Source organism: Oncorhynchus kisutch, linkage group LG26 (genome assembly GCF_002021735.2).
Source record: "Oncorhynchus kisutch isolate 150728-3 linkage group LG26, Okis_V2, whole genome shotgun sequence".
Classification (NCBI taxonomy): Eukaryota; Metazoa; Chordata; class Actinopteri; order Salmoniformes; family Salmonidae; genus Oncorhynchus; species Oncorhynchus kisutch.
Genome location: NC_034199.2, coordinates 29,943,132 through 29,955,179, shown reverse-complemented (window position 1 = coordinate 29,955,179; position 12,048 = coordinate 29,943,132). Strand labels below are relative to the sequence as shown.

Genomic DNA, 12,048 nt, shown 5'->3' with positions numbered 1-12,048 from the left:
CTAATCTCGGGAGTTGATAGTCTTGAAGTCATAAACAGCTGCTGGCAAACGCACGAAAGTGCTGTTTGAATGAATGCTTACAAGCCTGCTGCTGCCTACCATCGCTCAGTCAGACTGCTCTCTCAAATCATAGACTTAGTTATAACATAACACACAGAAATACGAGCCTTAGGTCATTAATATGGCCAAATCCGGAAACTATCATCTCGAAAACAAAACGTTTATTCTTTCAGTGAAATACGGAACCGTTCCGTATTTTATCTAACGGGTGGCATCCGTAAGTCTAAATATTCCTGTTACATTACACAACATTCAATGTTATGTCATAATTATGTAAAATTCTGGCAAATTATGCGGCCCAAACTGTTGCATATACACTGAGCCTGCTTGCAATGAACGCAAGAGAAGTGACACAATTTCCCCTGGTTAATATTGCCTGCTAACCTAGATTTATTTTAGCTAAATATGCAGGTTTAAAAATATATACTTCTGTGTATTGATTTTAAGAAAGGCATTGATGTTTATGAATAGGTACACATTGGAGCAATGATACGCACCGCATCGATTATATGCAACGCAGGACCCGCTAGATAAACTAGTAATATCAGATAAACTAGTAATATCATCAACCATGTGTAGTTAGTGATTAAGATTGATTGTTTTTTTATAAGATAAGTTTAATGCCAGCTAGCAACTTACCTTGGCTTACTGCATTCGCGTAACAGGCAGTCTCCTCATGGAGTGCAATGTAATCAGGTGGTTAGAGCATTGGACTAGTTAACTGTAAGGTTGCAAGATTGTTAGCTCGGGGGATTCAAGGTAAAAATCTGTTGTTCTGCTCCTGAACGAGGCAGTTAACCCACCGTTCCTAGGCCGTCATTGCAAATAAGAATGTGTTCTTAACTGATTTGCCTAGTTAAATAAAGATTAAATAAAGGTGTAAAAAAAAAATGTATTATAATAATTTAAAATCGGCCAAATTGGTGTCCAAAAATACAGATTTACGATTGTTATGAAAACTTGAAATCAGCCCTAATTAATAGGCCATTCCGATTAATCGGTCGACCTCTAATCTAGACATACTCCATGTGTTAGAGCACATTATAAAGGAGTATAACGACACAAAGATGTTGTACGGTTCACGGATAATAAAGTCTTACAGGAGGTATGTATAGGTCAAAATAGGACCTAAAATGGCAAAATGTCATCATGATTTCCCCCTAAAGTTGTTTGGGATACAAATGTAAAAAACATATTAAACATTCTTCCTCCCAATTAAGTTCTAATGTGAGAATTGCCAGAACAATCAGAGATACCAAACATTTCCACTCACGCTGTCATGGAATCACCCAGTAAGACATGAGAGGTGATGACTCACCTGGCATTGTGTGGTAAATGCTGGGCCAGTACTGGCCACTGTCTCTCTTCAGCCATATCCGGATCGTCCTGCGGGTCACATAAAGCCATTCTGGTTATGTATTGGTCGCGACTATCAAACTGCCGTAGGCACCACCATGTCAGAGAGGTATTGACTAAAATACAGTAGCATATAATAAACTCAGCAAAAAAAATCACTTTCCTTTTTCAGGTCCCTGCTTTCAAAGATAATTCGTAAAAATCCAAATAACTTCACAGATCTTCATTGTAAAGGGTTTAAACACTGTTTCCGATGCTTGTTCAATGGACCATAAAAATTCATGAACATGCACCTGTGGAACAGTCATTAAGACACTAACAGCTTACAGACGGTAGGCAATTAAGGTCACAGTTAGGGCACTAAAGAGGCATTTCAACTGACTCTGAAAAACACCAAAACTAAGATGCCCAGGGTCCCTGCTCATCTGCGTGAACATGCAGCAAGGAGGCATGAGGACTGCAGATGTGGCCAGGGCAATAAATGGTAATGTCCGTACTTTGAGACACAAAAGATAGCGCAACAGGGAGACAGGACGGACAGCTGATTGTCCTCGCAGTGGCAGACCACGTGGAACAACACACAGGATCGGTACATCCAAACATCACACCTGCGGGACAGGTACAGGATGGCAACAACAACTGCCCGAGTTAGACCAGGAATGCACAATCCCTCAATCAGTGCTCAGACTGTCCGCAATAGGCTGAGAGAGGCTGGACTGAGGGGCTTGTAGGCCTGTTGTAAGGCAGGTCCTCACCAGACATCACCGGCAACAACGTCGCCTATGGGCACAAACCCACCGTCAGGTTTTGTCTGGGGTGATGGTTGGATTCGAGTTTATCGTCAAAGGAATGAGCGTGGAGAATCCATCATGGTCTGGGGCAGTGTGTCACTGAGTCATCAGACTGAGGTCATTGTCATTGCAGGCAATCTCAATGCTGTGCGTTGCAGGGAAGACATCCTCCTCCCTCATGTAATAACCTTCCTGCAGGCTCATACTGACATGACCCTCCAGCATGACAATGCCACCAGCCATAGTGCTCGTTCTGTGCGTGATTTCCCGCAAGACAGGAATGTCAGTGTTCTGCCATGGCCAGCAATGAGCCCGGATCTCAATCCCATTGAGCACGTCTGGGAGCGGTTGGATCGGAGGGTGAAGGCGAGGGCTATTCCCCCCAGAATTGTCCAGGAACTTGCAGGTGCCTTGGTGGAAGAGTGGGGTAACATCTCAAAGCAAGAACTGGCAAATCTGGTGCAGTCCATGAGGAGATGCACTGCAGTACTTAATGCAGCTGGTGGCCACACCAGATACTAACTGTTATGTTTGATTTTGACCCCCCCCCCCTCACCCTTTGTTCAGGGACACATTCTATTTCTGTCAGTCACATACCTTTGAAACTTATTCAGTTCCATGTCTCAGTTGTTGAATCTTGTTATGTTCCTACAAATATATACACGTTAAGTTTGCTGAAAATAAAGACAATTGACAGTGAGAGGTCGTTTCATTTTTTGCTGAGTTTCAATCTCTGCGTCTTTTAGTTAAGAAAACTATTTTCAAGCCACTTCGTTAACGAAGTGACTTTTTCATAACAGGTTATGAGAACATATGCAGCAGGTTAGAAGAGAGCGGAGGAACGCTCAACTCCGTTCGCTTATATCGAGGCGGAGTTGACTATCGATAACTGGTCGCGCGATATGCTAGGAACAACACTGACCTGTAAAAATTTCAAATCTGAAAATTATTGCACCTATGCTTGTCCTGTACTACTGTGGGGTTCATACTTTTAGCGAATAAAACCACCGACCTTTCCTCACAAGTCGGTGGATATATTTGAAAAAAAGTCATGACAAGTAACAATTTCAGAACCCCGCGGAAAGACCGCAATTGTAGGTACTGGCAGACCTAACAGTTATCAGAATTTACATTTTTACAAGCATTGACTGATGGTGACGCATTGTTATTGCTAGCAAATGGCGCAACCAGTTATCAATACTCAACTCCGTCTCGAAGTAAGAACGGAGTTGCGCGTTCCTCAGTTAGGATACCGAGGTTATAGTTTGGTTTAGGGCTAGAGAAAATGCTCTCCTAACCTGCTACAAAAATGACTTCGTATCTTAGTGGCGTGAAAATATGTTAATTTGTCTCCGTTTTAACGCCGACCATGATGACGGTAACGAGTAGCGATAGAGAGCTTATAGTGCCAGTACATGTTTGCGTTGCTATAAATAGTGCACAATCTGTAATATTATATTTTACCTACTGTGGTCACATATTTGACATGGTCTCAAACAGTTTAATTTAAAGACCCTTGCGCCCTTCGGTCTCAACGTAGACTTTGATCTGAAGCCATTCTTGTGATTATTGTGACTTTGCCATTGTAATTGTTTGTAAACTTCTGTAGTTAAATTAATCTATGATCGTATGCTATCCATGTGTTGTTTGTATGCTGTTCTTTGTATGACATGATATTAGGCCACTCTTGGCCATGATTACAGACACCTGTGTCTTTTGACACTATATAAACGAGTCATCCCGCAGTACTTGTGATTATACCCTGATGAAGACAGCTTGGCTGTCGAAACGTTGGTATTACATTTTTGCATCTGAGCTCTTAAGAGTGTGCGGCTCACTTTTATTTTCAAATGGTCTCAAACAGTATCATCCTACCTGTCCTCTGAGACGCTGATCACCCCGTCCTCCTTTGGAATTATGACCGCTGTGTTCACAACATCTTGGGAAGCTTCGATTTTGTTGAGCAGAACAGGAGTCCGAGTCTGCGGTTTGGGTTGTATTTCTGCCGCCATTCCGGAGGTATAGGCCTAGCTGGTTTTGGCTATCCGTAACATAACGCCCTAGTCGAGCCGCAAAAGTGTTTTGTAGCAGCACTTTGAACACAGCATACGGTGTGCTGTGACAGCCAAAGACGCTGCTAGTCAGCTGACCACGGAGTTCTTCTTTGGGATTGGGTTGGCAGATTGAATCCAACGTTAAGGTGCAAACACCGCCACCTACTGTACTGGAGTGTAAGCCCAGTCATGGCCAACCTACATTAAATGATCTTCATTATTCCTCTTACTCTAAGTGAAAGAGCCCTAGACACCACCTCTTCCTTTGCTGACCAGTGCAAGCAATACAATTGCCTCCCCTTAATACTAGCATCCCACTCCCTTTGCCAAAGATTGAGCCCTTTTCCCCGGATCAAGGACTTGACTTCCTGCGACCAAGCGGGACCCGAATATCTACCCCTCTCCTCACAGCACTCTTAGCCACCGCATTGGCCTTCTCATTACCCTCCACACCCACATAGGCGGGAACCCAGCAAACGCTTACCACCACTCCCATCCTCTTTAACAGCACCACCATCTCCACAAACAAGTCTCCCCTAAACAACCTGCTCGTCTATACACTACTCGACACTGCAGCCTAATCAGAGCAGATCACCACTCTTGAGCGGCCATGAACTCGGCCACATACATTGACACAATTAGTTATCCGCTTACATTTCTCTAACATTTAAATCTGGGATATACACCCCTGCCCCCACCCTACCACTGACTGAATCCTTTGAACCATCTGTATATATCCATAAAAACAAATATCCATATACACAAAGGTATGTGGACATCCCTTCAAATGAGTTGATTCAGCTACTTAATCCACACCCGTTGCTGACTGGTGTATAAAAATGGAGCACACAGCTATGCAATCTCCCTTGACAAACATTGTCAGTAGAATGGCCTTACTGAAGAGCTCAGTGGCACAGTCATAGGATGCCACCTTTCCAACAAGTCCGTTTGTAAAGTTTCTGCCCTCCTAGAGCTTCCCCGGTGAACTGTACGTGCTGTTATTGTGAAGTGGAAACAACTAGGAGCAACACAAAGTTGTAGGCCATACAAGCTCACAGAATGGGACCGCCGAGTGCTGAAGCATGTAAAAATCATCTGTCCTCTGGAAACAATGTCAGCACAAGAACTGTTCATCGAGAGCTTCATGAAATGGGTTTCCATGGTCAAGCAGACGAACACAAGCCTAAGATCACCATGCGCAATGCCAAGCATCGGCTAGAGTGGTACAAAGCTTGCCACCCTTGGACACTGAAGCAGTGGAAACACGGTCTCTGGAGTGATGAATCATGCTTCACCATCTGGCAGTCTGACGGATTAATCTGGGTTTGGTGGAGGAGGAATAATGTTTTGGGTCTGTTTTTCATGGTTTGGGCTAGGCCCCTTAATTCCAGTGAAGGGAAATCTTAACACTACAACATACAAATGACATTCTAGACAATTATGTGCCTCCAACTTTGTTGCAACAGTTTGGGGAAGGCCCTTTCCTGTTTCAGCATGACAATGCCCCGTGCACAAAGTGAGGTCCATACTTGTCGAGATCTGTGTGGAAGAACTTGACTGGCCTGCACAGAACCCTGACCTCAACCCCATCGAACACCTTTGGGATGAATTGGAACGCCGACTGAGTCAGGCCTAAATCGCCCAACATCAGTGCCTGACCTCACTAACGCTCGTGGCAGAATGGAAGCAAGCCCCCGCCTCTCTCCCCCAGTTCATATTCTACCACCTTCTGCCCGATTGTCCCCCCGTACACCCTCTGCTTACCCACTCCTCACACCCAGCATTCCCCCAGTTATCTTGACTGCAGGATGTCCTTCTGAACTCCCTTTCAACCTCACCCAGTACGCTAATGCAAGTTTGTCACATCTTTTACTCAGTGACAGTTCCCCACTATCTACCTGCACTGCCTCAACAGGTGTCATCCTGAATGCACCCACACACAATCTCATAGCCCTTGACTGTATGCTATCCAGGAGCTGTAGTAGCGTTATGGCTGCCGATTGATATGCAAAGCACCCATAATCCAAAGATTACCTGATCAATGCCTGGTACATATACAACCGTGTTTTTGTCTATCTGACCCCTAATCATATCCTGCCACTGCCCTCATGAGGTTCAGCACCTTCCTACACTTCATTTCAATATGCTCAACATGTCTCTTCCATGTTGGCCTCTCATCAGACCACATAGCTGAATACTTAAACTCAGACACCCTAAATAGACACACCCAAAAGTAACTGCTATTCATGTGTAATGACATGATACTGACATGCAAAAACTTGGAATATTTGGTAAGACGACATCTGGGAGATTATGAGGAAATGATCAGAAGATAGCAGTTACAAAGTTCAGAATACATAATAACTGTTGAATTTTTTTAATTTTGAAAGTCATCTTTCATTGACAAGCTATAAGAGAATTATTGATGACTAGAGCTGGAAACACAGATGGCTTCCACAACATATGAACAATATCATAAAAAAATGGGATTGATACCAACTAGAAATTGGCAGATGTTTAAGTAAGTGATGTCAGGTCTCGTCACGGGACGGGACGTTTCCAAGTGTCCCTAGAACTTTCCAAAGTGGCATATGTCTGTAAATTAGATCATTAAAGTGCCATTACATATTTGTAATCCCTAAATGTCATTTGTTCAGTATAAAAACACAATTTCTAACATATCATCCTCACTAAAACATTGTGGTGGTGTTATGGGGTATCCAGGGTACATTCAAGTGTCTTTTCAACCTCTCCAAAGTGTTTGAATGTGGTAATTGCACTGTGTTTGCACACTGGATGTGGCTAAAGGTTTTGTTCACCATTAAAAAAGAAATACAACACCAACCTCTCTCAAACATTGTGGTGGTGTCGGGGGACATACAGGGGATATTCAAGTGTTCTTTCAACCTCTCCAAAGTGCCTGAACGTTTAGCCTAGGCATGTCCAATGTATTGGTCCCACATACAAATTAACTGTTTACAAAAACAATATAAAAGCAACAGACATACAATACATTAAAACATTTATAGAAATGTCTCAAACACAAACTTAGTTACACACGTGCCCTACACTAAAAGTGTGCAAAATTAGAAATAAGCTGAACAATTTGCAAATGGCATTCGTGTTCATATTACATCCCAGGTGTAGATGATTAGATTTCACTTTCACCATAGCTTGTACGTGTCATGATAGTCTTTGAAGCAGTCTCTCTGCCAGGAAACAAAAAGCGATCTGGCATTTCACAATTTTTGGGCCCTTGTGTTTTGTGCAATGCTTGCAGTTCTTTCTTTTGTCATGTGTGTTGGATAGTGGCACTCACCTTGAGTGGGGGGTCTTGTGATGGTTGTGAGGTTGCTTTGGGCCCCCAATTCAGCCATTTCCAACACCAGCTGCTCTCGGAAGGCCAACTGTGAGAGGGGTTTTACTTTTTTGCTTTGGCTATCTGCTTGTGCAGAATGAAAGCATTCACTGTAGAAATGTCCACAAAGTGGTAAAAAAAAGGTCTTATACCACATCCTGGTCTAGTGGAGGACCTGGTGGTAGCCTATGAGAGCAACAGATATTGAGGGTGTCAACCTGCTGGAATTGTAGTCATTCATAGAAACAGGGACATTCTTCCTCACCCATGCCCTGTTATTGAATGCCTTATGCTGTGTGGGGAGCTTGGTTGCTTCCCTAGTGTCCTTCCATTTCACAAAAAGCAGCGTGTTAGTCCTGATCCAACGTGCGGTCCCCTTCTCCACTGTCTTTGCCATGTCGTTTACCTTGGTCTTGGGGAAACCTATTCTGTTAGGACGAATGGTGCCACAAGCCCCCATTTTCTTTTTCAAGAGGTCTATGAAAAGCATGGGACGAGTATAAAAATTATCCACAAAGAACTTGTACCCACTGCCAAGTAAGGTGAAGTCCATCAGCTGCATGACAGAGTCATAACTAAGGCCCTTCCCAGTGGGTGTGATCACCTTGCCTTCATAGATGAAAAGTTCCACGTGTAGGCATAGGCTGAATCGGCTAGCACAAAGAGCTAGCCCCATTTGGTCTGCTTATTTTTCATATATTGCTTCAAGACAATTCAAGCCTTTGAGGCAACCATGCGCTCATCTATAGATTAATTTTGAGCAGGCATAGAAGTACGTTTTGCATGCCCACCATGACTCTTGCAATACAATCATACCCTGCAGTGCCCTTCTTCTGGTCATTCTCCTGATCCTTTTGTGGATCACTCATGTGAAGAGTACGGTTGATGGCCAAGAATCGGTTTTCACTAATGATGGAGGTGGGGAACTGGCACCGATAGTGGGGACTTGCTCCAGTTGTCAACTCGTCTTGATACCTTTACCAGTCCCATGTAAATCACCAAGGAAATGTAGCTGAGCATGACAACCATGGTGACAGGTTTCTAGGACATCTTCCTTCCCCCCTGCTGCAACTGTGGGCCTTCCGGTCTTTTGGGTTTAAACCTATATTGTTCTGGCTCCTCATCATCCTCAAGGACCGTATGCCACCGGCCCTCAGTTTCTTCGCCCTCTGTTGTGCTGCTTCCACTGCCTTTCCTCTGTTGAAGCCTAGATCTCCTCCTTGCCCTGCACCTCCAGATGAACTTGCAGTGGGAAGTGGTGCCAGGGCCTGCAGTGGGGGGGGTTGAAAAGGAGTGGGGTCTTTGTCGAGTGGTGGTTGTAGAACCATCAGACGGGTGATTGACATTGCAGTGGGGGTGAAGACCTTGACTGGTGGCAGCACTTGCTGGGGAGGGGTCTCTCCCTAACGTCATCATCCAAATCCTCTGCATCCTCCACTCTGTGGTGAATAAAATAATGGGATATTGTTGTAAGTCACAGAATTACAGCTAACTAAATATACAAAATGACATTACTGTAAAGTAAAAACACCAAGCATAAACTTCACCTGTACAGTGACTCACATAGAAGGTGAAGGACACACAATGCAAACAGTAACACTTTGGAGACAAAGGCAGAGGTGAGAACCACAAATAAACAATGGCCATGAGAGAGTAGTGGCCTCTACAAAGTTACAATAATGGAACTTAGAACAGGAAACAGTGAACTAATATGAAACATAGCCAATAACTACTTTGGAATTATATAACATTAAAATGACTTGTTACATAGGCTTATGTAAACTAAATCCAAAGCACAGAAAGCAGACAACTTATAAAAAACTAAATACATATAGTAAATTAGCTATATAATGTCATGAAAATAAGTGTGGATCGCCACTTTTATTAGAAAGCAATCTTCGTCGGCCGAGTCGAAATCCTCATTGTCCAAATAGCTCCCCTGATCCGAGTCCGACTCTAGGTTTTTATTAAAAACTTCTATGTCGGTATACTTATTCATAGCTGCCTTCTTTTAAGGGTCCTATTCAATATTCTTAGTTTAACTTCTCCCATTTGAGAAGCCATCTTTCATGCTAAAGCAATTCAATTAAAGAGATTACATCTGTTTACAATGTAAACAATGTATGTCAATGTAGCTTGCTCAGGGCGTCTTGTCTCTGAGCCAGGTAGCAATAGTTCGCATTACGAATAAAGGTTCTAAGCCTTGCTTTTTCCCACCCAGGTCAACTATATATCCCTGGAAAGCTTATCTCATTGGCTACAAGACTGTCAATGTGCCATAGTAGCCAATCCCCTGTGTAATGGATACCTACAGCTCGTAAGCAGACAACATCATTTTTGATGCGCATTAAGTCATACATAATCAGATAACACTGGCAATAGCCTAGATTTCTTCCTACCAACCTAAGGATTAATTTGATACCCCCCGTGTAGCTATAGCTGAAACACAGAGCAAATCGAAGCTTACCTTGCAAGATGTTTGCTGTTTGGTGAAAATGTTGTGTAAAATAAACATTTTGATTCTCGGGGCTGGTGATCAATAACGGTAGGTCACAGGCAGACAAATAAGATATCCTCATGATCTGTGGAGTCCCGGCTTTCAGTGTGTATCAACATATTTTGTGTTTATTTCGTTTGTTCTTCACAACGCTAACCTGAATGTAGTTAGCAACCATCTTGAAACGAGGTCATTGGTTTGGCCTGCCTTTATACAGTTGTATGCCCATATATGGTAGTAAGTCACACCAAAGATTTGAAAGCACCGATCAATAGCCAAGATACTCAGCTTTCCGCAGACACCCTGCTTTTGCAGATAGGGGTTACCGTTCTCATACCAGACTGAATTGAATAAAACAAATACAATCAAATAAGGTATTTTATATTTAAGAGGTTAAAACCTTCCTCCTAGAATACACCATAAAGCAAGACTTGGCCACAGACATCCTAAACCCTCTTATCAGAGACCAATCTTCCAAAACTCCCACAGCTTCTTGCATCTTCCTCATTGCATACTTCCCTTCCCACCTCTCTCCCATATATCCCCATCATGACATTCAAGGCCACACCCACTCCCTGTTCCACCTCCTTAAATATGTTATATATCATCAGGGAGAACATAATCAGACGAACCACACTTCCCTGAGGAGTAACGTTGTCCATTTCAAACCCCATTGACAATTCTGACCCGACCCTCAACAGTATGACTAGATCAAACAGGATTTCCATGATCCAGTTATACAGACGACCCTTAGTGCCCAATGCACTCAACTTGATCAACAATCCTTCCCTCCACATGGTATAGTAAGTGTTCTCAATGTAGAAGAAAAATACCATACTCATTACCTCTTTTATTTTCAGGGCCTTGGCGAGATCTCTGTACTAACTGTCACCAGGGCATCCATGGCAGACCTCCCTCTCCTGAACCCACTCTGTGCTACCTTCTTTGTGGATCTGTAATCTGAGGGAAATATGTGTTTCTATTATGGTCAAACATTTGGCAGGAGGTTAGGAAGTGCAGCTCAGTTTACACATCATTTTGTGGGCAGTGTGCACATAGCCTGTCTTCTCTTGAGAGCCAGGTCTGCCTACAGCGACCTTTCTCAATAGCAAGGCTATGCTCACTGAGTCTGTACATAGTCAAAGATTTCCTTAATTTTGGGTCAGTGACGGTGGTCAGGTATTCTGCCACTGTGTACGCTCTGTTTAGGGCCAAATAGCATTACAGTTTGCTCAGTTTTTTTGTTAATTCTTTCCAATGTGTCAAGTAATTCTCTTTTTGTTTTCTCATGATGTGGTTAAGTCTAATTGTGTTGCTGTCCTGGGGCTGTGTGTGTATCATCACCCTCGTCCTCCACTTCCTTTTATACAACCATAACACTGCTTCCATCACACTGTCCGGTGCATGCTTAAACATCACATAACACACTATCTTCTCCGGGAGCAGTACGCCCGCAGCATTACAACGCCCTTGTCATCTCAAACATATAGAACGACCACTGAGTTATTGAACGTGGCAATAGATATGTGAGGAAGAAAAACTAGTACGGCGAAGCTGCTGGAAGTTGCAACATTGAGTGCGTTCGAGCAGATCACTTTCTCAAGTCGCCTTTCAGAGTGTATTGCATTATGGGGGATTTAAAAAAGTGTGACTTTGGCCTACATGTACTACATGTATATCTACTGCTGCCGATAGTGAAAGTGTCTGCCGACGGACTGATCTACAAAGAACCTTGCATCATAATAACTACTCATTATTATTATTTGCAGGGGTGAAAGTAGAATTCAACTCTTCCCAGTACAGGACCTCCTATATCTGCATCCACTTAACGTGTGCCCCAACATTATTTATGGGTGTAACGCTCGAAGAGTGATGGGTGTGGAGTCAGGCACAGAGAGCAGAGGATTCGGGAAAAACGCTTTAATGTCCAAC

At 43.3% G+C, this 12,048-nt stretch overlaps 1 protein-coding gene and 1 long non-coding RNA gene across 4 annotated transcripts in view; both read right to left on the bottom strand.

Moving 5' to 3' along the window:
- Positions 1–4,398, bottom strand: part of LOC109877787 (WD repeat and FYVE domain-containing protein 2-like) — a 29,400-nt gene extending 25,002 nt beyond the window's left edge. The window contains exons 1-2 of one of the 3 annotated variants that reach the window (XM_031805592.1): positions 4,083–4,398; positions 1,379–1,446 (exon numbers count right to left, since the gene is read on the bottom strand). In XM_031805592.1, coding sequence (XP_031661452.1) covers positions 1,379–1,446; positions 4,083–4,219 — 205 coding nt within the window. In that variant the 5' untranslated portion in view covers positions 4,220–4,398. The remainder of the gene's footprint in view (positions 1–1,378; positions 1,447–4,082) is intronic. The other 2 variants (XM_020469985.2, XM_020469984.2) reach the window with 2 other exon arrangements.
- Positions 4,399–6,622: 2,224 nt separating this feature from the next.
- LOC109877793 (uncharacterized) lies at positions 6,623–10,606 on the bottom strand. Its single transcript, XR_002253287.2, has 2 exons — positions 10,087–10,606; positions 6,623–9,058 (listed from the first exon to the last, which is right to left on the bottom strand). It is a non-coding gene; the product is annotated as an uncharacterized LOC109877793 (long non-coding RNA).
- Between the last annotated feature and the right edge of the window lie 1,442 nt (positions 10,607–12,048).